Source organism: Panicum virgatum, chromosome 3N (assembly GCF_016808335.1).
Source record: "Panicum virgatum strain AP13 chromosome 3N, P.virgatum_v5, whole genome shotgun sequence".
NCBI lineage: Eukaryota > Viridiplantae > Streptophyta > Magnoliopsida > Poales > Poaceae > Panicum > Panicum virgatum.
The window spans coordinates 18,203,054-18,227,473 of NC_053147.1; the positions used below are offsets into that span (position 1 = coordinate 18,203,054).

The following is a 24,420-nucleotide window of genomic DNA, read 5'->3' on the forward strand; positions in this document are numbered from 1 at the left end:
AGTGAATGATCCCGGACTGACTATGCCATATATCTCATGGCCCCAAGTGTGCACAACGGTTTCTTTTCTGTAATATTCTGAAACAAAAACCCCAGGATCCAACCCAGATTCTGAACTTGCCGCAATGACATGGGAGCATGGTAAGTGAAGAAGCTGTGGCTTCTTGCATCTGCAAAAAACCTTGCCTTCTGGCGTTATCAAGCAATCCTGAACGACCGTTTGTCTGCGGACACCCTGCCCTGTCCTGTCCTTGCATGAAACCTCAAACATTTGATCCTTTGTGCCCATGGAGACCACTCTATGATATTGAGCCTTTTCAATCTTTTCTTTCATGTAGTTACTGACCCTATTACAAAAAAATCACTCCTGGATTATTAAGTAAGACAGCAGCTGCCTGGTACCGCTCTCTGAAGTACCTTGTGCATCCGTACATGATGAACTCAACTATGCCAACAAGAGAAAATCCACGAACATGACGCAATACCATATTGTAACACTCTGCGTGGTTGGTTGTCTCGATCCCATATCGACGACCACCAGTGTCGTATAGAATGGACCACTTCTCCTTAGGTGCATCCTTAATCCACTATGTGAAAGGTCCGCTGCCGGAACGTCTCCGGCTGGAGGTTGAGGCCTGTTCATTTAGCAGCTTGGCGCACATGTTATCTAGCACCTGCCATAATGCATCAAACTTCCACTACTAATTCTGAGTGCACAACCTCTTGAACAAATTCATAAGTTCCTTATTCTTGAAGCGCTCATAAAAGTTTGCACCCATATGCCTTATGCACCACCTACTCACAACATCTGGCCATAGAGGAGGTTGTCCTCGACTTCATTCATGTAGTTGCCTTATTGCTGCTAGAAGACCTGCATGTCTGTCACTGATGAGGCAAACATCAGGCCTTCCAGCAACAACGTGAATCTTCACACGTTCAAGGAACCAGTAACAGCTCTCTGTGTTCTCATTCTCAACAAAAGCAAAGGCGATGGGAACCACCTGCTTGTTGCAATCAACTCCAATCGCTGTCAGTATTGTCCCCTTATATCTTCCTGTCAAGAATGTGCCGTCAATACATAGAACAGAAAGACAATACATAAATGCCCTCACACATGCAACAAGGCAGAAGAAAGCACGAAGCAGAAACCCAGGTCCCCCATCTAAGCTCAGTACAATGTAGGTATCAGCCGCGCTTCCAGGATTTCTCTGCACAATTGCTGACAGCATGTGAGGCAGGTTATCATATGATGCCTCATATGTGTCGAATCTCATCTCAAATAACTTTTGTTTTGCCCGCCAAGCCTTTGCATAGCTGATTTTGTATTGAAAACGGTTGTCGATGCCCCTAATTATCAATTTTGGCTCATAATCAATTTTGTCAAGAATCACCCCATAAATCTTCTTGGTCACGAAAGTGGATGTGATGTTACGGTGAGTTTGCGCAATAGCAGTTAATCTACATATATGTGGTGTAACAATTGAACACTCCCAGTGTGTCTTGTACTTGCCCTTGTAGGCATGTACTCGCCATGTACAATCGACATTGACACACTTCACCTCATATTCTTTGCTGTTAGACTTCACAACTCTGAATTCCTTCCTCAATGATATAGCCCAAAGCTTCAAAGCATCTTTCACAGCTTCAATGCTAGGATACTTTGCCCCCTGCACAACCTCATTCTCTCTGTATTCGTACTCATTACTCCTAATATCATGTATCACTGGATTTCCAAACCCTTGTCTCGCCATTCACCTAGCAACGGGTAGTCCTCATCGTCTGATGAGTCCCCACATTCTTCCATCATTCGAGCCTCTTGGTCTTCATTCTGTACAACTACCACTATTCCAGGTATCCACTCCCCCTCATCAGCTAAACCTTGCGGCTCAGGTTGAATGACAAACAAGTTCTGATCTTCTTTTTATCCTACCTGATCAGCTATACCTTGCGGCTCCGGTTCTGTGACATGCATGTTCTGATCTTCATTTTCTTATTCCACTGCTTGGTTCATATGAGATGATGTACTTGTTGACACTTCACCGAAATTGGCTTCCTTCTGGTGAATCTGAATTAGCATTGCAAGAGGCCACCCGCGGTCAAGAGCTGCTTGCATGTAAGTCCGCCATTCTTCGGTGTTTGCTATAAGCATCAACTCCCAGAAATCCCCTTCAGTTCCCCAATTCGTCACAATCTGAACGGTTAGGAAATGAGTCTTTGGATTCACATTGAATATCTCGTGAAGCCATTTGCGTATGGAACCAAAACTCCTCTCTAAGGGTTTATCTATTCCGCACTCTCTTCGTTCAAAAGCTGATAGATCTACTCCATATGCATCATGAGAAATATAGTAGTCACCATAATGACTTGAAAACGAAGCTTACTCGACATATCTGGACACACAATCATGATATTAAATTGATTGCTAATCTACTGTTTCAACAAAAATAATTACAACGTAATCTATTTGTAAAGCGTAGAAGAATTTTGGTTACCTGCAGTCGCCGGCTCGAAAATCCGGCAGGGCTTCGCCTCTCTCCCTCCCTCCCTCTTTTTTCTTGGTTTCTAGAATTTTAGTGATGCAAATGAGGGGTGGGGGGACCAGTCAACCCTTATATAAGGGTGGGAGAGCTGGTCGCCCTGCAGCCGGGCGGCTAGGGCCGGCCGCCCCGCTGCCGGGCGACCGGCCCCCAGGGACCTGCGCACAATTTTCTCCGCGATTTTTTTTCAGAAATGCCCCTGCCGCCCCGCTGCCGGGCGGACAGGTCTCGGCCGCCCGGCAGCGGGGCGGCCGGGGTATATTCCTGTAAATTTCCAAATCGAAGATATATTTTTTGTAAAAAAACAAAAATAAAAAAATAAAAAAATCGCGCGACCATGGGATACCGTAATCACCTCGGGCCCATATGACCCATTTGAAAGGAGAATGTGATGTGTTCCTAGCCCCTAGGTACAACCCACAAATTCTATACATCATCCGAAAGTTTCTTTTTTTTACAATAGTGTCGGGTATCATGATTAGGGGCACCCTGATCAGAGAACTAAAATCGCCCTAAAAACACAAACACATGCTGGACAACCGGGCCCACGAAAGCCTATAGCCTCCTTCCAATCTGAAAGAAAGGAAATGACTCAAAGAAGCCCAGCACGCGGTCCACGTACGCAGTGCGGCCCATCCGCACCCCCCTCGGACCCGCGGGGTGATCTCCGCCTCGCTCGAGGGCTCCCCGCCGAAGCCCTCGACCGCGTCCCGCGCTTCCGCCTCGGTCGAGGGTAGCGAGCCCACCCTCGGGGGGCGGATCGCCTCCGCCTCGCTCGAGGGTAGCGAGCCCACCCTCGGGGAGGCGGATCGTCTCCGCCTCGCTCGAGGCCACCCCTCGACGGAAGGAACAAATGTCCCTTCCACTCACCCGCCCGCCGTACGGAGGCATTAATGCCAACCACGCCTCCACAGCGCCCGGGTCAGACGGCGTCAGGCCGCTATTCCCCACAGTGGCTGGGACCGGAGTCTCGTCCGCCAACTCCGGTCACTGCTCCGCCATTCCGGACGCTGTGACGACACTGTGGGAACCTGCGACGCAGTGCAAGACGTGCTCGGCACTGCTCCAGCTACTATACTGCCAACTCCCAATACCTCCTTCGTACTTTCCCTTCCGCGGAGCCCTCGAACGGCATGTGCACGACCCTCGGAAGCGGCTCCGGCCTTGACCAGGACAAGACCCTGGCATGTAGGACCCTCGGAACGCCGCCACGCCACGCCTGGAGGACGGTACCCCCACAGCAACGACCACGCCGCCCGCTGGAGCCGCCAGGACGCCGGCGCGATCTCCGCAAGACCAAGGACGGTGCCCAGGATGACTGCCACGCCCGGCGCCATACCCCACAGTGTACTTCCCACAGTGCTCGACCACTGCACCCCTGTGATTCGGGGAGAAGACGACGACTTCCACGATCCCCTGTGCATGTATACCGTCCCTCCTTGTGTCTATAAAAGGAGGAGGCGGGCTTTCCCTTAAGGGGGTCGGCCCATTCGGTAGAACACAACGCTTAGCACTACTCACATAGCACATACGCTCTTCTGAGCCCCGATATTGGCACTCGTCTCAACCAACTCCCCCTCTAGCAGAGAATTGGGAGCTTCCCTCCCTCTCTCGCCTCGCTTGTACCCCCTACTACAGGCACCCCCGGTGCAAGACAGTACAGTGCTCTCGCACACCTCTTTGCTGGACGTACGGCCCCAAGGCCGGAATCAGGATAAACCCGTGTGTTACTGTGTTGCCTCTTGCATCAACATCTGGGATGAGGAACACACAGCATCATCACTGGTTGGGTCCGGACCGCCGGGTTAGGACACCGACAAATAGTGTTCTTCCAATATTTGAGATTCATGCGGCTCGTGTGAATCGCACGATCTCCTTATTCCTTTTCTCCTCTCCTTTCCTCTCGCTCGCGCCAGCCGCCGCTCACGCTCGTACCAGCCGCCGCTTATGCATGCGCCGGCGAGGTAGTAGGAGGTGCAGCGATCGACAGCGAGGGGTGGGTGGTGGAGGAGTGGCTGTGGGCGAGATCGCCGACGGCCGGGAGTGGTGGTTGAGGTGGTGGTGTTAGGGTTTGGATTGCCGGGCTTCCAATGGTCGGCGGCTCTAGAGGAGAAGTCGGCGGCGAAAGCGATAGGTCCGCAGTGGTAGTGGTTCGACCGGCGGCGGAAGGAAGACGGCACGGAAGCGTCGTTGGCTAGATAGGGTTGGATTCTTGGTGGGCGACGGCCACCAGCAGGGGTGAGGAAAAAGACGTTGTTGAAGGCCGATGGCAGAGCAGTAAGGTCAGGCAAGCAGCGCAGCGGTGGGAGGGCGGGCGGTGCAGCGGCGCGGTAGCCGTTGGCCAGTGAGGAGGACGAGGGGCAGGGTGGAGGAGGTGGATAGGCTGTTTGGCTTAAAGATGATTAGCTAAATCAGCTTCAAGAAGATAAATATACGACCAGTTCTGGTTTCTTCGGAAGGAATGTGCTTTTCTTCATGCTAGGCTAGATGATGGACGATTATTCTCCCAATTCCCAAAGGGGATGCAAATATCCACTGATCGGTGATGTGTCGACGCGGCAGAAAACATCTTTCAAAAAAGGTAGAACTGAACTGTATTTAATTGGGATCGTATCGGAAAAAGCGGCATCCTTTACCTCTAGGGCGGACGCCAAGCTGCCACGACTCTGTTGGAACTTCTCTATGTTCTAGGTTCCAACAATAATTAATCAGTTAAACATCCTAGCTTTGCTACCGAATCGCACGATCATTACCACTTCGTTTGATGCGATTTCTGTTACCGATTTTTTTTTTGCCCAAAAAACATTCGCGGAGATCAGAGGAAATGAAACGCATTAGTCTTAGTCGTTCTACAGAGGGCCTTCTACAGATGCCTGCATGCGTGTGATTTGTGAATGTAATAAGCCTCGCTCTCCGGTCTCCAGCACCAAATCTTTTGCTCTGACAAGCTGGCTTAATTTCGTTAGAAGGAATGGAATCGCAAAGAAAAAATTGTTATGGCAAATATTGATCTACCAGACGTTGGACACTATAGGTTCTTAAGGGGTGTTTAGTTGATGAAAATTTTTGGTACAAAGGTCACATCAAATGCTTGATCAGATGTCGGGAGAGATTTTCGGGCACTAATTAAAAAACTAATTTCAGAACTCGCTTGGAAACTGCGAGACGAATCTTTTGATGTCTTTGACGTATCATCAGCACATGTGGATTACTGTAGCACTTATGACTAATCATGCACTAATTAGGCTCAAAAGATTCGTCTAGTCGTGGACATCTAAACTGTGCAATTTGTTTTATTTTTTAACTATATTTAATGCTCCATACATGTGTCTAAAGGTGAGGCAAAAAATTTTGGGTGAAAATTTTTGGTAACTAAACGGGCTATAAGATGTGTGATTGATGGTTTATAACTGTGGCCTGTCACACTCGTGTGGACGGAAAAGGGCTTATAGGTTTGCCAAACTAATGCGTGGTAGTGAACCAAACGTGCCGTCTCATTATTCATTAAGAATGTTTCGCAAAAAAATATTCATTAAGAATATCTGCTTTTTCCTCGTGACGCAAGACACGCAACCAAGCATGCAATCCTTCACAGTGGAGCGCTACTCATTTACACTCCACTACTACTCCCTTGTCCACGTCAGCACTTGCGCCATCAGCACGCCCTACGAATCCATACCGCTCAAACAAAGCAACTGGTCAAACCAACGGCGGATCGCGCGGGATCGTACCGACCCGCCGCGTCCGAATCCACCAACGGACCCACGGTGTCGTGCCCTGACCGAGGAATCAAAGACCTGCCCGACACCGGGACCCACATGTCATGCTCGCGGAGCCAAGCGTCCGGGGTGAGCGTAGCCCCCGACACCCGCGCTCCCCAGGTGCATGCACCTTCCCCACCTTTCCTCCTCCCCGCAGCTCGCTACAACAACAGCTGCCGCGCTGCGCCTCCGCCTCCCCTCCCCAAAGCGTCAAACACTTGACCTGCACTCCGACAGCGGCGGTGGCGTCCCAATCCAGCCCACCCGCACCCACCCAATGCGGCTGGCCGGCTGCTGCGAAGGATCCGGCTGCTTCTAGTGAGTTCCCTTCGCTTCATGGCTCTCAGAATCGCGGTTCTGGTCTTCTCCGTCCCCCCTTCGGCCCCCTTACGGCTGCTCTGTGCTTGGGTGCGTATTGCTAGCTAGGATCTTCTTGGCTTGAGAAATCTCGGTCCTTTCAGTCTTCAAGGAAGGTGAGCTCGGATGAGGGCGGTTCTTGTTTGTAAGGCATGTCTGCTTGGGATTGGAGGTCCCGTTCAGTGCTTTGATGCAACTCGGTCGATGTTCTCTTACTGCATTAGTACGAGGATCCTTGGATTGGGCGCAAAGAGAAGTGTAGCGGGTGAAGAGGGTTCGCATAGAGTATGGTATTTAGCTTGCAGGATTGTTTGTTGTGTTTAGGTTTTTGTGCCGAGTTGCAAGATGATCTCGTCAGGGTGATTCTGAATTTTATATGAGTGTGCGGTTTACATTGCCCTTCACCCCCAAAGAAAAAAAATAGTACACCGTATAGCGCCAAAAATATCTGAATCCTGTTTGCGTGTGTAACCGATCAGTAAGAAAGCGATGGCATAGTGATCATGCGCTGGGACTGATTTGTCGGTCGAATTCAGAGTAGAAATGGACGCCCAACGGGTTAGTGAGAATGCAAAAGCAGCTAACATCAGTCTGCAACTTAGATTCATGGCTGGTGTGTTCTGTTAACCGTATATATGGTCTACTTCATGCTGTGAATTATCAGACTAAGTTACGTTGATCTGGTGAACGAAGACCAGCTTTTTCTCTAGAAGTGAACAAAAATAATCTGATAGTGGGTCTTTATGTTTATAATGAGGGAGATAAACATGAGCTACCGCAGCTGCAGTTACATTTGAATATTCGATTTACACACTTGCTTGTTACTCTTAACAGTTGTGGACTTCGTTTATTTGCTTACCTCCATTGTCATTTGTTTACTATCAAACTGGTAACGTTGCTATGATGAATAATTAGTGAGACGTATTGTAGTGACTGCAGTAGTAAAGATGTGATTTAAATACTCATTACCACGTCTATACTGAGAACACGATTATCTGCATTGTAAAAGGCAAATGAAAACGCTAGGCGTCATCCTAATCCTACCACTCTGCCTCTTTATCCTTTTAGTCGGTGTTTGTCATTTTGTGTTGATTTGTCACTGTCACACTTATTCCTGAAGATTTGCTGCTACCATTTTTCTCTGCATATGTAACAATTTTGTTCCTGTTATTGTCATCTTTCTTTAAAAGAAAAGGTCATGCAGTTGTTTTCGTAAAGCCACCAATGTACCCCAGATATTATGTGGTCATCATTTTGTACCTGTTTTTTCTGCCTTAAGTAGAATGTATGATGATCATACAAGTTAATGGGCACGACTTGACTGGTTCTTAATCTTGTTCTAGGTTGAGAGACCATGACATGGAATTTAGCAGTAGCAGATTATATTTTATAGCGCAAGGAGCATTTGTGTAGCTGAAACTGAAAGAACTACCTTTAATGGAGCTTGAAGCCACCCCTGATGATGAAGTATTCAGCTCAAATGATGAGATGCAGGAGTTGTGGCCTCTGGGAGAAGTAGACCCAAAGAAAGCAAGGTTTCCTTGTTGCATTGTCTGGACTCCTCTCCCTGTAGTTTCTTGGCTGGCTCCCTACATAGGGCATGTGGGGATTGCCCGGGAGGATGGAACTGTCATGGACTTTGCAGGTTCGAATTTGGTGAGCGTCGATGATCTTGCTTATGGTTCTGCGGCAAGATGTCTTCAGCTTGATAGGAAGAAGGTATGCATAATGCTCAATCGCTCCTTCCCTACCAGATTTCTGTTTCTATATCAAGATTTCAAAGACATTTAGGACCAGGGGGTGTAAGGTGGGATCCTGAGTTTGCTTTGTGGAAAATACTAGTACTAGCTTTCAGAATGCAGGGGGTGCCCACTCTGTTCCACACCACATCGCTGTTTCATGTAGTAAGTTTGTAACTTCAGTAAGCAAAAAACGATTAGTACTCGTTTAGTCATATACCATGCTACTGAATTCAATCTTAACATGGTGTAATCATGGCATCCATTTTAGTACGCTTCTCCTCTAAGTAAGCTACAATCATCACTTGTTAGCAGGATAATGCGCCAGGGATAACCTATGCTTCTCTGTTTGATACCATATCATTTTATTAGGTCCACGTTTGCTGCACTTACCCAGTCAGTCAAACATTTTTCATGTAACAGTCTGAAAACGGTTCACAGCCTCATTTTGTGCAGAACAATGCTGATCAGTAATCAAAATGTTCAGTAGTATCTTGGTATGCCTTTATGCTGATTGTTTTTCTTTGAAACGAAACTATTTTACCCAATTTGGCATGTTTAACTACTGACAATCCACCCGAGTTCTGTTCTGTTGTCCATACTCTCTTCAACATTACCTAGCCTTGAACAGCTGAACCTGTGCTGACTGCTGCTTGTGACGACCCAGTGCTGCTTCCCTGCCAACCTCGCGGAGCACGTGTGCGCGAGGTCCCACGAGCACTCGGAGGCCGGGACGGCGATCTCGTGGGACGACGCGCTGCGGTCGGGGGCGCGGCGCTTCGAGCACAAGTGCTACAACCTCTTCACCTGCAACAGCCACTCCTTCGTGGCCGACTGCCTGAACCGGCTCGCCTACGGCGGCTCCGTGGGGTGGAACGTGCTGAACCTGGCGGCGCTCGTCTGGCTGCGCGGCCGCTGGCTGGACCGGGCGGCGGCCGTCCGGTCGTTCCTCCCGTTCGCCGCCGTCTCCTGCGTCGGCGTCCTCATGGCCGGCTGGTCGTTCCTCCTGGGCATGGCCGCGTTCTCGCTGATGCTCCTCGGCTGGTTCGTGCTCGGCGTCTACTGCTTGAAGGGCCTCGTCGGCTGAACCGACACCGGGAGAGAGTGGAGTTTTGAGCCTGTTTTGATAAATGGGGACCGGGATTTAAAAATATACAGTAGTTTTCAAAAGCACTCTAGAACAATCCTTCTCGTTCGAACAAGATTTATATATACAAACTATAAAGTGTAGTGCTGAAATGCGACCGACGGAGATTTCAGACGTGGTTTCATACACCGATGAAGGGTGCTTGGCACATCATCAATGATACTAGCATGGAAGTGTGTACGGGTCGATCGCCCGTCGCGAGTATAGAAGACTCCATGGATGGATCCTCGCGATCTGACTCCCGTTCACGTGTGGTGGCGCTCCGCCATAAAGCATTGATGGCATCATTGAAGGGCACGGATCGCTCGGCCGGCGGCACGGCATGCCGGAGCACGGGAAGCAATGAGTGACAGGCCGACTGACTTGCCAGGGGGGCTTCCGTCCCTGGCAGCCGGGGACAGCGAACGAGAGGCTTGGCCCCGGCCAGGAAGCAAAGCGTACCTGGCGCACGCACGCTCGGACCCCTGTGCGCTGCTCGGCTGGCACGGCAAGCATTGCTTTGCCCCTGCAAGCAAGGCAGGGAGCCCCCGACTTTCCGAGGAAAAATCTCGTGCTTGAGATCGATTCGTCTTTCATACCGCGCTGCTGTGCAGTTCCCGCACATGGTCCATGTAGAACGCGTTCTGGGGTCCTTATTTAACTCTGCTCCAAGATGTCATCAACGTCCCTAGCAAAGCGCATCACGAGAAAGTAGAGACCTAGTGATGTCCAAGTTTTTTTGGATCAACATTGCGGGCAAGTTTAGAAACCATTGAACTGATCATGTGGCTTTGATGCACTTTATTTAAAATAGGAATGTCGGTAGGAAAAAAATATACTCAACCAGACTTTAAAAATATACACAGTACAAAAAATGTGTCCAGCACAAAAATGTCTAAAACATTGCTTTCACAACCTTCTCCCAAACACAAGTGCCCTGAAATTTGTTTGAATTGCTACTAGACGATTTTACTAGATGATTTTGCACAATACTTCCCGTGGAACTTTGCTACACACTCCTCGCCAAAAAAAAAACATAACCTCGCAAAATTTATAGCACGTGGACCGTGACCGTTCGACATTATGACCCTGTTCAGATCTGCCCCCGTAAACCCAGTAAACGGAAAAAAAAACATCACATCGAATGTTTCGACACATGCATAGAGTACTAAATGAAGTCTATTTATAAAACTTTTTGCATTGATGGGCTGTAAATCGCGAGACGAAACTAATGAGCCTACTTAAGCCATAATTTGCAACAGTGCTGCTACAGTAATCATTTACTAATTATTAATTAATCATGGATTAATGCGTATCATTAGATTCGTCTCGCGATTTACAACCCATCTGTGCAAAAAAATTTATAAATAGACTTCATTTAGTACTTCAAATTAGTAAGATTCCTTTGAATTTTTTTTGAAACGGAACTAAACACAGCCTGGGTTGGAATATTCCAGCGTCTCGCTTGCTTACAGGTGGCCCCAGATATATTCTCTCATGTCTCACCCCCCGACCGCTCCGCTCGCGAGTCCAAAGTCCAAACTCGAAACCAAACCGGCGCTTCCCCCACGTCTTCCCGAGTTCCCACGCGCCCACCATCAAAAAAGAAAAAAAAAAGAGTTCCCACGCGCCCGCTATAAATCGCAACCCTCAATTCCCCACACTATTTTTATCCCTTCCTCAGCCATCCCCTCCCCTCTCTCCCCTCAACCCAGCGCAACCTCCCGCCGCCGCTAGGGTTTCTCCTCCCCGCCGCTAGGGTTTCTCCTCCCCTCGCCGCCTCCCCCAAAATCTCCCCACCGGAGCTTCTAGAGCCTCGCGCGGCCCCTCCAGCAGCCATGAGCGACGGCAAGGACTCCCTCGACCTCTCCGGCCTCGGCGCCGCCATCCCCAACTCGAACGGTTCGTTGCTTCGCCCCTCGATTTCTACCACTCCGCTATTAGTGTTGTTGGGTTGTGGTTCCTCCTGATTGATTTTCGGTGGTTCCGATGCAGAGCTCAGCGCGGAGGATAAGGCTAACCTCGTGGCCTCGATCAAGGTGAGGCTTCTATTGCATTTTTAGGGGCGGCGGTTGCTGTTTTCTGGTTGGGTTTTAGGAGGGATTGTGCTCATTTTGGGTGAGTTTGGGGATTTTTGGATGAACTTATCCTGATTCGGTGTTTGTGCACTTGCTTAGAACACGCTCGAGGGATTGGCGTCGCGGCATATGGACGTGCTCGAAGGCCTCGACCCCAAGGTCAGGAAGCGTGTCGAGAAGCTCAGGGAGATCCAGGTATAGATGCTTCCACTTTTCAGATGCAATACTGGTGTTTTTGTGATGGATAGGGAGCTTGTTGCGTGAGTTCAGTCATTATGTTAATACCTGTTGAAAATGATGTGGTGGTGGTGTACACTAGCACCAGAATTCCAGCCTTAATAGAATGTTCTGTTTAATAGCACCAGTTTAGGTTGCATGGTTCCTTTTTGTTAAAGCTCGTACCAGTTCTGGAGAAATTCCAGTCACTGCGAATGTTTGTATAATACTGTCACCTCCTATTTTCACGTCATGTCTCATCCACTGATTGGTTTGCCTACTCTAGATTTTTTTTGGCTGTAATGCATTGTTGGCTCCTGAGCTCAAGGTGGTTTGTAGGGATTTTGTTGGAGAATTTGGGAAACGTACAAAATGGCATACCTACTCTAGCTTTTTTGGCTGTAACGTACCATTGGCTCCTTAACTCAAGGTGGTTTATTGGGTTTTGTTGGAGAATTCTGGAACTATACACTATCTTTATAAATCTGACCATCTGAAAACATCCGTTTCATGATTTGAAGCTTTGTTTCTTTATCAGCTGATACTCAATAGTTCTCATACGTGGTTGGACTAGTTTTACCTTGGGCAACATATTTCTGCCTTCTTTATGTTATGCAGCTATCACTCTTATTTAAGGAGTGCAATTTGAATATATGATGCTGTAGACACAATTTGTGGTGATTTCATTACCAGTGTTTACTGTCTTCCAGGGACAACACGATGAACTTGAGGCAAAGTTTTTCGAGGAGAGAGCTGCACTTGAAGCTAAGTATCAGAAGTTGTATGAACCACTTTACTCAAAGGTAAGTTTGTTCATGTCTTTGATATAATGATGTCGCTGTATACATTGTCCTTTATTTATACCATTGCAAACTCCTGAACTGTTCTGAGAACTCTCATCAGTACAATAGCAATAGCCACTAGATTAGCTTGTAGATTGTTGGGAGTACATTTGGTAGGCTAGATGTTATATGGACTGCCATATGTATCGCCCAAAGTCTCTGTACTCTATTTATATTGCCCGAGAGGCTCAATGCAATTCATCCCACACAATCTATCCTTCCTACATAGACAAAAGAGATGGATATTGTTATGCATGCTCCCGAGTACAAGCATTCTCCCTTCAATATTGCTGCATCCTATTCTATGCTATGAGCCATGATCCTTCTAATTGTTTTATTGGACCTAAAATTGACAGCGTTACGAAATTGTCAATGGTGTGATCGAGGTTGAGGCAGAAAGTGCAGGTGAAACCCCTGCAGAGCAAAAGAGTGGAGGTGAAACTCCTTCTGAGCAAAAAAGTGAATATAGATAATGGAATCCTATACTAATGATAAACATACCCTCTTGTTTTTTATTGTGACTAAAATCACAATGTTTCGCTGCAGAAGAAAAAGGTGTGCCAGCTTTCTGGCTTAATGCAATGAAGAACCACGAAATCCTGGCCGAGGAGGTGAAGTCTTGCATCTTTGTGCAATATTTCCTTCTGAGAACTGTTAATACTTTGTTCAACCTTGTTGGCTCTTCATACATGAGCCATTCTCTTGCTGGCTGGAAATAATTCTTGTCCTTCCATTTACAGATCCAGGAGAGGGATGAGGAAGCTCTCAAGTACCTCAAGGACATCAAGTGGTACAGGATCAGCGAACCTAAGGGTTTTAAGCTTGAGTTTCACTTTGATACCAATCCGTTCTTCAAGAATTCAGTGCTCACAAAAACATATCACATGATTGATGAGGATGAACCAATTCTAGAGAAAGCCATTGGGTAATTAACCTTTCTGCTCTCGTGGAGTTCAGCTCTTCTTTTGGATTGATAGAAAATTTTACAACCACCTATGCTCAGCAAATTCTTGTTTTTTCAGTACTGATATTGAATGGTATGCTGGGAAGTGCTTGACACAAAAGGTGCTAAAAAAGAAGCCAAGGAAGGGGTCAAAGAACACTAAACCTATCACAAAAACTGAAGACTGTGATAGCTTCTTCAACTTCTTCAGTCCACCTCAAGTCCCTGATGATGAGGAGGAAATTGATGAGGATACAGTAAGTTTTTAGCTTATCGGTACCTGCTCTTATTGTTAAACATGCATGCATGACATAATGTAATTTGACTTGATGTTTCCTTTTCAATAGGCTGAACAGTTGCAGAACCAAATGGAGCAAGATTATGATATCGGGTATGTCGTTGTGTATGCTGTCTTACAAGTTACAATGTAGTGGCTGCAGTATGGATACAATTTATATTTCTTTTGATCAGGGGATTCAATCGATCCACTGACACACTAAGATTTAGAGTTAGTTTCACTGTTTCTAAACTTCCTTCATACATTTACCAGCATCCACTGACACACTAAGATTTAGAGTTAGTTTCACTGTTTCTAAACTTCCTTCATACATTTACCAGATCTACCATCAGAGACAAGATTATACCACATGCTGTCTCATGGTTCACTGGAGAGGCTGCTCAAGATGATGACTTTGAGGGCCTTATAGATGGTGATGAGGACGATTATGAAGAAGATGAAGATGAAGATGATGAGGATGAGGAAAGTGAAGATGATCATGATACAAAGGTATGTAAACCTGTCTTTTAAGAAGGAATAGCATTTCTATGCCTTATCTAGCTCCAGAATATACCTCTTGATATTTTTGCTTTCCTCTTTGGAACAGAAGACCAAGGGAGCTGCTGGAGGGGATGGGCAGCAGGGTGAACGACCTGCAGAGTGCAAGCAGCAGTGAGGCGCTGCCGCGCTGCACATTGAATTTATGCATACAGCGGGTTCTGGAATGATGAAAGTTTGGTTCTGCTTGATGCAATGTCATTGAGTTGGTTGTGGAGCCCTTGGAGGGGCGTGTGTTGGTTTTGTGGAATCGGTGGGGGGATTCTTCTGGGACTTGGTATCGTTTTCATATGTTGGTAGTTTTGTCACTTATGTATTGGGTTTCAGATATTATGTGCTCTGCTTATGCTTTGAGTGGTCATTGTTGCCAGTCTAGTATTTCTTATTCCACATACCGCTGGCTTAGCATGCTGTACATTCATGAAGCGAGTGTTGCGGAGAAATTTTGCCCTGGGGAAGGCCGGAAAGGCAACTTTCACCTGATTATGTTTGCACTGCATTTTGCAGACTTATGTTATATGCTATTCTACAACTTTTTGATCAGATGCTACCGAGTGAGAATTATGTGGCCCGTGCTTCAAACGGTTCAAGCGATCCGTTCCAGCATCCATTCTTTAATTCGTTTTAGCATGCTTATGCCTCTATGGGAGAAGAAAATTATTCCGTTCCAATTTTATATCTTCACAGTCCAACGGCTTCTATCTGGCTGTTTAGGAATGCAGGATTCTATTGGCAAGCCAAACTATGGCTCCCATATTTTTTTTTTAAAAAAACATTGGCTCCCGTCGGAAACAAGCTAACCAAATCCGGTCGATGACCAATTATTTGGTCGGGCGAGCGTCGAGGGCGATCACAAATGTTCTTGCGATTTGGAAGATACAACCGATGTGGTGACTCAAACTTGGCGGCTGAGAAAAAAACAACTCCCTGCACGTCAATGGCGCAACAAAAGTTTGTAACAAAAAAATACACGCGCAATCACTTTAGAAAAGAGAGGAAGAGAAGGTGTAAGTTCAAAAAAAAAAAAAAGGAAGAGAAGGTGAAAGGGAAGAACTACCATAAGGTGAAATGAACAAGCTACATTGTTTAGAAGCATGAGGCTCAGTTACATCAAATGGTTAGTAAGAAGTAGGAAACCAGCATTCAGTTACAAAATGCTCGAGCTGCTGCTCCCTGTACCTTTGGCCTAATCCCTCCCCCCATGTTGAATCCAAAAATCTGTGAAGGACCCCTCTATAGCAGTTACAACCTACCCCTATCCATGAACTTCTTGACCTCATCATACAAAACGAGTATGGCAGCCGCACCAGTGCTCCTAAATATGTTAGACAGTGCTCCGCGGTAGAACGACCTGACACCCTCAAGCCTGTATATCTTCCTCCAGCAGTCGAGGGTGCTGCTGTACATCTGCACCTCCATCCCCGACTGCATCATCATCCTTCGCCGCACAGTATCCAGTGGATAGGAGATGAGCCCTGCCATGGATGTGACAGCCTGTGCTGTAATCCAGCGCTGCCACAAGGGGGACTCCAGAGGCACGAGAACATCCTTGGCGGTGTCGAAGCCACCAAAATACAGGCCCCGGTGGACAACCATCCCATGGAGTGATGCTGGCAATCCCCTGTAGATGCCCCTGATGCCATTTTTCTTGTAGATGGTTTGGATAAAATGGCGAATGCCTCTGAACTGGCGGGTGTCGGTCCGGCCAATATCCGCAGCAAGACGAGTATGGGCAATGTCGAGCGGATAGATGAGAACCAGGGTAGTACATCCGGCAGCAGCACCAGCAAAGAAGTTGGTAAGAGCGATAGAAGCTAACTTGTCGTCTGCTGAGGTTCCGGCATCTTTCAGTATGTTCCTGTACAGATCCTGGAAGAAAAATAGTGATGGATTAGAGATAACCATTTGAGTTCTGAGACTATCCTCAGGAGCTAACAATCATTCTTGTAAAAGGACCATGTATTTGTATTACAACATCATGAGCATACTCATTAAACCTTCTAAGTTTACTCATATACTCTTGGTTAGTTACGAAAACTGAACATCATGCTCATGTACAAGGAACATGTTACATGCTAGCTGTAAAAGGCTGATGCAAAAAAAAAAACCGTAAAAAGATGTCGGGGCATATAACAGGCAATGCCCATGTACAGTACAAGTTCAAGTTGGTCTCCGAGACTTATATTACCTGGATATTGTGCATCATTTAGTGTCCTAACCATGAACCTCTAACTCAAGGCTTTAACAAAATGAAGGTCAAGAACAGCAGATAGCTTTATGTATTGGTAAAGAAAAACTATTGGTTATAGTCTTGATAAGACACTGATAATATGTCTACTATGGACTTCGTAGTCAGTAATGCTCACAAAATCAACTACTGTTCGCATCACAATATGGCATACCTTCCAAAGCAGGTTAAAACATTGTAATAAAGAATAAAAAGACGACATCATTAATCAATGATATTTGCTACATTCCAAACAGCAATGCCAAGTCCAATAGATACTCCAGAAACTACATCTTGAACTCTATTGTTCATTCAAGACAATAACTGTTATTTAAACATAGCCTCTTGCCATCTTGTGAAAAAAACTGTTCGACAGTTCTAATCTTCAGCAACCAAGCTTTCGTAACAAAGTATTACGTGCCATTAAATTATATGTCAAGAGAAACAATGATGAATGAACCACGAGTAAATCCCCAGATCTTTTTTTAATGAGTGATGGAATCAAGAAACCAACTATTCATTGTAGTGAGATCAGCCTAACAAAATACGACAATATAACAGTATTAGCATAATACCATCCTAGGAATCAATCGTTAAAATTCTGCTCATGGATCCTCCAAGGAGAAAAATGATTACTCGAATTTCAACGAATACAACTGGTCTAAAAAGAGCAAAACATATGCACAAAAGACAGCGTTCATTATTCAGGGGTACTTGCTAGCATCTAGTGCTCTCTGACAATGATCCCTTTATTCTCTCACACTTCTACCATTTGTGGTGGGAAACGTTCATCTCTAGAAAGCGAAATCCCACCAAAATCTCATCTGTTGTCAACAAAGAACGAGAACCAACAGCAGCAACCCAATATTCTTTCATTCAGACCGCACGCTGCAGGCAGAGACACGGATAGTACTGGATGCCCGATGCCCCCAAAGTCCCAAACCAAGCAACCACCTACCTTTCCACACTCCTGACTGGCGTATATCACAAATACGCCAAGCACTGGGATGAAACAAGGAATGGAACCACGAAACTAAAACAAAATATTCACAGGATTGCATCTGACCCGATGTCCTCCGACAGCACCTCAAGCAAAACGAGAGTTCTAGCTTGTAATGCACGAGAATCAATGGAATGGAAGCGAACAGACAAAGGACGGCGGGGGGGGGGGGGGGGTCTGCGGGTTCGGGAAGGGAAGGAACCTTGAGCGAGAAGTTGAGGGCGACGGAGGGGTAGTACCGGATGACGCCGGTGCCGTTGCCGCGCCAGAGCGAGAGCAGCCCCTCGTCCCGGACGGTGCGCGCGACGCAGTCGGCGAAGCCGCGGAACCTGCGCGCCCTGCCCAGCAGCGCGGCGTTGCCGTCCTGCGTCTGCAGCAGCAGCTTGACGCGCTCGATCGGCGCCACCACCGTGTGCACCGCGCCCCCCATCACCGCCCCCGCCACCAGATCCCGCTCGAACTCCCACACCGGCCCCGCCGCCTGCCCCGCCGCCGCCCCGCGCCCATCCCGCGCCCGCCGCCGCCCGATGGACTCCACCCCCGCCCGCGCCGCCGCCTCGTCGCTCATTCGCCTTCCCCTTGGACTCCGCTGGTCGCTCTCCTCCCCCGCTGTTTCGGGCGCGGCCTCCAGAAACCAGTAAGCTGAGGCACTAGTAAGCTGAGGGCTGAGGCCCCAGACCTCAAAACTCGGTGCCACTCGATTTGGCGTGCGTGCGTGCGTCGCATTCACAGGACTTCTTCGCTTCTTGGTTGGGCTCGACCACTTGCGTCTGTTTGGGCTCGGTGAGCGCATCGGGATGGGATTCCTGCACACTTGCGTTGCGTCGCGTGTCCGTCCTCCCACTCCTCTCTTTTCCTTTTTTGAAAGCAACCAGAAACACTGGAGAGTGTATAAAACTTTTACTGTAGCACGGCGCTCACGGTACTGTAGCGTGAGCGGTGTGTGCTGGTGTGTGCTACAGTAAAATTTTATATGACTCTCCGGTTCCTGGGTGCTTTAAAAAAAAGAGAGGAGTGGGAGGACGGACACGCGACGCAACGCAAGTGTGCAGGAAGCCCATCCCGATGCGCTCACCGAGCCCAAACAGACGCAAAGTGGTCGAGCCCAACCAAGAAGCGAAGAAGTCCTCTTAATGCGACGCACGCACGCCAAATCGAGTGGCACCGAGTTTTGAGGTCGGGGGCCTCAGCCCTCAGCTTACTAGTGCCTCAGATTACTGGTTTCTGGAAGCCGCGCCCGAAACAGCAGGGAGGAGAGCGACCGGCGGAGTCCAAGGGGAAGGCGAATGAGCGACGAGGCGGCGGCCACTCCCGCACCTGGGGAGCCAACCACCCGAGCTAACGGTCGGTCTCCTCCCAGTCCTCTCTCCATCAATCGATCTCGATCCTATCCTCCTCCACGGATGCCATGTGGGGCCCGCCCGCCACTGTCGCACGCGCAGCAAGCGACGCGGGCGGAGTTGTGAACCAAATGGCCTGCCTCTCCGGCTCTCCCTTTCCTGATCATCAGGGAGGGTGTGGCCAGCTGTGTGCAACGATGAATGAATGGATCAGACTGGATGTGGCACCGACTTCTCGAATCAGAGAGCCAAACTGATTCGGACATCAGAGAGTCCAGCAGCCCGAGTCCGGACAATTCGGATCGGAACCAAGCAATTTCATCAGGTTTGTTCACGGCTGGTCTCGCAGCGTTCTACAGTTTGGGACGCAAGGGCGGCGTGCTCTGGAGATGGGGCCTGAGGAAGCCCAGCACGAGCGAGGTCAGCTCCTGCTCGTGGCCGGCGAACCGGTGGTTGGCCTCGGCGATGATGCGCATCTCGTGGTTGGGGACGTTCGCCGCGAACCGCCGGGCGTCCTCCGCCGGGACGATCTCGTCTTTGGCGCCGTGGATCGTGAGGACCCTGCGCATCGATATCAGAACAGAGTCTCCGCCAGGGAAAGGTAAAGGGGGCAGATGCCTGTTGGATGAGGTGTAAGAGGTGTGTGTCTCACTCTCACCTGCAGTCTCTGCTGATGGCACGGCTGGAAAGAAGGGTATCGGTGCTCAGCCGATCTTCCAGGCTCGCTTTTGACACCCGGTACTCTACCTCCCCTGCGTGAGAACAAAAAGATTGTAGTGGCCTGTGAATCTTACAAACAAATCCTGAGACAATGATGTTTCTAGCCTGTATTCATGTTTGATACCGGGGCTTAAAAAGATGCTGCACGTTGTATTCATGTTCGATACCGGGGCTTAAAAAGATGCTGCACATTGTATACATGTTCGATACCGGGGCTTAAAAAGATGCTGCACATTGTAAGCTGTCTTAGGCTGCTACTCTATTCCCTAATGTTAAGGCTTTAGATTTTTTTGTGTGGTTAAGTTTCAAGCCGCCCAGCAGGCTAACTCTGTGATAGGCACTGAACCGAAAAAGAATAAAGCCTTCATTGGCACCAACCCTTTTAAAAATGATTGGCATCGAGGCCTACTGCATCATGCAAGTGGTTGAGCCATCACTATCATCAGTAACAAAAAAGCACTGCAATGCAAGTGTAAGTGCAATAAGCCACTTTAGGCCAGTCCCAACCCAAGAAACCACTAGTAGTTTCTATAGTTGCCATGTCATATAGAGGGTCTGTTTGGCAGAGCTCAGACTCCTCCAAAAACGGCTCCGGCTCCTTTGGTGGAGCGGCTTCTCTGATGGAGCTGGAGTCGTTTTGAAAACCGTTTGGCAAAACAGCTCCTCCAAATTGTTTAAAATACATAGAAAAGGTAAAATGTCCATAATACCCTTCCTTTTCTATTTTTTCGTTCTTTTTCCTTTCCTTTTTATTTTCCTTTCTTTCTCTCCCCTCCTTATCTCCATCCGCAGCTTCTTCCTCCTTCCCAGGTAGCGCCGCCGGCCTCATCGAAGCATCTCTCCACCACCGGGTCCCCGAGGCGCCGCCATCGCCGCCCCTCCTCGCGCTGCCCCCGCCCCCGCCGCAGCCGGGGCCGTCCACCTCCTCCCCGCGGCCGGCCAGTCACCTCCTCCCCGGCCTGCGACCTCCTCCTCCCCATGGCCGCCACCCTGCCCCAGCGCCGCCTCGGGCCCGCTCCCTTGCAGCCCCTGCCCGCGGCCGCTGGCCGGCCACCTCCTCCCCGGCCTTAAGGCCTAATGTTCTTACGGCGTTAAGGCGAGTTGTGGCGAGTCACCACCGCCTAGCCGCCTAGGCGGGCTAAGGCGACGCCTAGGCGGGCCAAAATAGGGGAGCGCCTTGTCGCCTAGGCGACGCCATAAGAACATTGACAGGGCCAGACACTACTCATAGAAACTATATCTTCAATGGATAGTTTCTTCAAAATAAATTGCTATCCAATCATATCTCTTCTCTCTCCTATTCCTCTCCAATCCTCTCTCCTTTTGTCTTGGTTTTCGTGTAGACATGATTTCTTGCACGAGACCTGGCTTCTTCATATTTTATCTTCTCTCACCATTAACTTTGTTGTCACCTCAGCTTTTTACTTACACGGCAACGTACTTAATGCTATGGAAACCAGCTGAGTTGGAGGGTTGGGATTGCTCTTATAATCGTTCTACTCCCTCCATCCAAGTATGATAGATATATTTCAAAACTTCAAATGTTCAAAAATGTTAGCTATATTTGCTATTGGCATGGGTTGTGGCAATAAATAGCACTAGAAACGAGGAGTTCCCAGTTAAAACATTGGAGGACCAACAAAAAGTCTATGTTGTATTTATGAGATTGATAAGCACACTTGGTGTCCTTAATCATTGTGCCATATGGAAATATATCTATCATACTTGGATGGAGGGAGTACTACATTGGCATGTGTCCTAGTCTTGAAAGAGTGAGCCCAACCACCGACAACATAGTTTTACTTTTGATAGTTCCAAGATTCACGCAAGATCAGATGCATTTCTTTGACCTTGTACTATTTATTATAAAACTTCGCAATATTCAATTCAATTAGAGAGTTATAGCATTAGCAGAGAATGAATACAATACGACATAAAGAAAGCTTATACCTTTTTTATTCTTGACATCTATGTACCCATCTTTATTTATTCTCTGCATGAAATTCCTCCCAAGGCGCCCATCAATACCTCGCTCTAATGCAAAACGGCCAGAGATGTTCACAATAATGGGAACATCATTGTACTTGGAAGCATATAGAAGCACAGCATTTCCTCCTGAAGGTAAGGAATACTCAGAAAGATGAAAGCACATCATGAGAAAAGGAATGTCATGCAAACTTGGCCAAGTATTTTGAACAATAGGAGTGAATGAAAAATCTGAAATTATTCTCCTGCAAGCAGTAGTGGCTATTGGCTACTACCAATATCAGCTCAGACATTCAATTTACACAAAAAACTAAAGGGAGATTAGAATACATATACATGGCAGGTATGCACGCTAAACTACTAAAGTGATTACTTTCAGTAATACTGAATGTTCCTCGACTTGTCCTTCCACCAAGCAACTAATTCAGAAAGCAGTACTTCAACTTTGCCTCCCTACCAACTTTTGATGGCAACTATGCAAGTTAATGCAATTCTTGTACATGAACATATACTTCACTGTGCATAATAGGCATCAAAACAAAAAGAAAATTCAGTGGATATAGAAAATATTGCATATGTCAACAGCTTAATTACCTTTGCTATGCCCAATAAGAGCAATTATATCATATTTCTGTTTTGAGAAATATAATACTACAGAGCGCAAATCAGCTGCCTCTTTTCTGTAGCTTCCATATTGAAATTCACCTTCACTTTCCCTTTTAAAAAATGAGCAAAAATAAGTATAACACTAGAAGACAAATTCAATGTGGCTGTCAAAACAAAAATCACTCATGCGTCACTAGTATAGAAATTGGAGAATTATGGTTTAGACCAATAGCTGGCATGGTATAAATGGCATGAAACATTTTAATCCAGAGCTGACAGTAAAGGTCTACGATGAAATGTGCTATCATGCCATATGCGGTAGGCACCAATACGTGTTTACAGATGGCTTACCCATTTCCAGAAAAATCAAACCGAAAAGCACTGATTCCTTCCAATGTGATGGCAGCAGCAAGGTCAGCTAAGATGCTGTCATCCTGCAAGTTTTGTTCAAAAGTGCTAGACTATTAATAGTGATGCTAATAGTATAGTGCTCAAGCAGAAACATATTGACTTTTTATACATAATCCTTTCTGCTCTATCTTGTGATTCATGATTTATCTCTAGCCTAACCCAACCTTCTCGGATTAGAAGGCTTCATGCTGATATTGTTGTCATACATTGACAACATATCATTGTTGTGGCAGGTAGCAGTCTGTTATTCTTGCTCATTCCTTTACAGTATGAATAGCAAGATCTGTATCGCACTTCAATTTCTATCACACTGATATAAGAAAACAGATCGTACATGGCAGATGGAACAAATTTTTCCAAGCAACAGTTTGCCACAAAAAATAAAAAAAGGAAGGAAGAAAGAATGAGAGAGAGAGAGAGAGAGAGAGAGAGAGAGAGAGAGAGAGAGAGAGAGAACAGTTGGGCCAACACTGTCGAAGCATCTAAAATGTTACATCTTCAAAGAGAAGAATAAAAATAAAGCAGTACCTCACCTCACCCCAACCCAAAAGAATAATCTTAGCAGATCAAACATGAACCCATACAAGAATATTCAGATCTTTGCCATTCAAACTAGATCTATACTCCTATTTATCACTTCACTCGACAATGCTCATAAAGTACAGTCACAGGGAATTAGTGTTAAAGAGAATTAAATACAAAATATCTCTTTAGACTATATTGTTCCAACTTCCAATGATATAGTATGGGGAAAAAACATTAAACATATGATAATCTTTAGACGGCTACACTCAATATCGAATATACTTGAACGCAATTGCTACAGAAGGTACGGACTTGCCTTTGTGGCTCGGAATCCATGACAAAGGATCACAAGTTTCTTCGAACTTGTTTGATGTAATAAACCAACAAGCTTCTCCCCATGCTCATTCGGAATTAGAACTCTTTGTTCACGAAGAACTGTAAAACCATCACACAAGTACAAAAATCAGAGTAGGAAATAACTTCGAAATCAAATATGTTGTCAAGTATAAATCAAGATTCTGCAACTTTACAGAGCTCAAGCCTTATAACTCTTCAGAAAATCAACTATGTTAGTACACACCAAATAGGACCTATCCTGTTTGGTCTAGTGCAGGCTCACAATCTGACCTGTTTTTAAAGCGGAACAGTAGGGAAGTAGCCAGATCATGCTATGCACTGCTTGCCAATTTTGGCTAGGCAAAAATTGGCATCCAACCAAGCAGGCTCTAAAATCTCATCTCTAGAATTGTGACTAAAATTCTGAAGCCCACCATGTGTAACTGGAGTTGATCATGTGATCTCCACAATTCAACTGAGGTTGCAACATCCTAATATCATGCTACCCTATAAAATTCCCTCAATCACACAACCGCGGCGGAAAGGAACAGATCGATTAAGAATTCAGTCACCAATATGAACCCTTGCTCAAGCTCGCGCGGGGGGCTCTTACCTGGGGACTGTGGGGGTTTCTCCCCCGGCATGGACGAGGAAGGCAGGTGAGAGAGGAGCCCTCGAACCGCCTTGCCTCAAAGCGCAGTCACCTACGAGATACGCGCCTCGCCGGAGGGGCGCGCGCGGAAGGAGGAGCGTTTCCGATTGCGAGTTTGCGACGCGAGCAGAGAGCCTGAAACGGAAAGGACCCGAGCACAGGAAGAAGAGAAGGAGAAGCCGAG

The 24,420-nt window shown here is 47.1% G+C and overlaps 4 protein-coding genes across 7 annotated transcripts; 2 read left to right on the forward strand and 2 right to left on the reverse strand.

The window, feature by feature from the left end:
* Positions 1-6,457: 6,457 nt before the first annotated feature.
* Positions 6,458-9,654, forward strand: LOC120664792 (protein REVERSION-TO-ETHYLENE SENSITIVITY1-like). 3 transcript variants are annotated; one of them, XM_039944129.1, is made up of 3 exons: positions 6,458-6,615; positions 7,998-8,373; positions 9,061-9,652. In XM_039944129.1, exons 2-3 carry the CDS (start codon positions 8,092-8,094, stop codon positions 9,478-9,480), a joined length of 702 nt encoding a protein of 233 aa, XP_039800063.1. In that variant the 5' UTR covers positions 6,458-6,615; positions 7,998-8,091; the 3' UTR covers positions 9,481-9,652. The 3 variants fall into 3 exon arrangements, with proteins under 3 accessions (XP_039800063.1, XP_039800065.1, XP_039800064.1); XM_039944131.1 differs by having other exon boundaries at positions 6,473-6,705; positions 9,061-9,654; XM_039944130.1 differs by lacking the exon at positions 6,458-6,615 and adding an exon at positions 6,627-6,770 and having other exon boundaries at positions 9,061-9,654.
* A 1,529-nt stretch (positions 9,655-11,183) lies between these two features.
* LOC120664795 (nucleosome assembly protein 1;2-like) lies at positions 11,184-14,976 on the forward strand. Of its 2 annotated transcripts, none has more exons than XM_039944134.1 (11): positions 11,184-11,421; positions 11,515-11,558; positions 11,697-11,792; positions 12,524-12,616; positions 13,012-13,114; positions 13,202-13,266; positions 13,396-13,580; positions 13,678-13,855; positions 13,946-13,989; positions 14,217-14,385; positions 14,483-14,976. In XM_039944134.1, the coding sequence occupies exons 1-11, from the start codon at positions 11,358-11,360 to the stop codon at positions 14,549-14,551; spliced, it is 1,110 nt and encodes a 369-aa protein (XP_039800068.1). In that variant the 5' UTR covers positions 11,184-11,357; the 3' UTR covers positions 14,552-14,976. The 2 variants fall into 2 exon arrangements, with proteins under 2 accessions (XP_039800068.1, XP_039800069.1); XM_039944135.1 differs by having other exon boundaries at positions 13,012-13,090.
* A 497-nt stretch (positions 14,977-15,473) lies between these two features.
* Positions 15,474-18,460, reverse strand: LOC120664794 (probable ADP,ATP carrier protein At5g56450). The gene is made up of 2 exons (XM_039944133.1): positions 17,863-18,460; positions 15,474-16,302 (listed from the first exon to the last, which is right to left on the reverse strand). Exons 1-2 carry the CDS (start codon positions 18,451-18,453, stop codon positions 15,676-15,678), a joined length of 1,218 nt encoding a protein of 405 aa, XP_039800067.1. The 5' UTR covers positions 18,454-18,460; the 3' UTR covers positions 15,474-15,675.
* A 746-nt stretch (positions 18,461-19,206) lies between these two features.
* On the reverse strand, positions 19,207-24,404 carry LOC120664796. Its single transcript, XM_039944137.1, has 7 exons — positions 24,198-24,404; positions 23,565-23,683; positions 22,664-22,746; positions 22,301-22,422; positions 21,671-21,835; positions 19,659-19,752; positions 19,207-19,561 (listed from the first exon to the last, which is right to left on the reverse strand). Exons 1-7 carry the CDS (start codon positions 24,226-24,228, stop codon positions 19,354-19,356), a joined length of 822 nt encoding a protein of 273 aa, XP_039800071.1. The 5' UTR covers positions 24,229-24,404; the 3' UTR covers positions 19,207-19,353.
* Between the last annotated feature and the right edge of the window lie 16 nt (positions 24,405-24,420).

Excerpts from the sequence above, each read along its gene's own strand:
- LOC120664792 (XM_039944129.1), top strand. The coding sequence starts at position 8,092 with ATGGAGCTTGAAGCCACCCCTGATGATGAAGTATTCAGCTCAAATGAT. Across the intron at positions 8,374-9,060 it reads TTCAGCTTGATAGGAAGAAG|TGCTGCTTCCCTGCCAACCT; the intron begins GTATGCATAATG and ends GTGACGACCCAG.
- LOC120664795 (XM_039944134.1), top strand. The coding sequence starts at position 11,358 with ATGAGCGACGGCAAGGACTCCCTCGACCTCTCCGGCCTCGGCGCCGCC. Across the intron at positions 11,559-11,696 it reads ACCTCGTGGCCTCGATCAAG|AACACGCTCGAGGGATTGGC; the intron begins GTGAGGCTTCTA and ends GCACTTGCTTAG. Across the intron at positions 13,581-13,677 it reads ATTCTAGAGAAAGCCATTGG|TACTGATATTGAATGGTATG; the intron begins GTAATTAACCTT and ends TTGTTTTTTCAG.
- LOC120664794 (XM_039944133.1), bottom strand. The coding sequence starts at position 18,453 with ATGCGCTCACCGAGCCCAAACAGACGCAAGTGGTCGAGCCCAACCAAG. Across the intron at positions 16,303-17,862 it reads CCCTCAACTTCTCGCTCAAG|GATCTGTACAGGAACATACT; the intron begins GTTCCTTCCCTT and ends TTTTTCTTCCAG.
- LOC120664796 (XM_039944137.1), bottom strand. The coding sequence starts at position 24,228 with ATGCCGGGGGAGAAACCCCCACAGTCCCCAG. Across the intron at positions 19,753-21,670 it reads AGATGTCAAGAATAAAAAAG|GGGAGGTAGAGTACCGGGTG; the intron begins GTATAAGCTTTC and ends GTTCTCACGCAG. Across the intron at positions 19,562-19,658 it reads GCCATCAGCAGAGACTGCAG|GGTCCTCACGATCCACGGCG; the intron begins GTGAGAGTGAGA and ends ATCGATGCGCAG.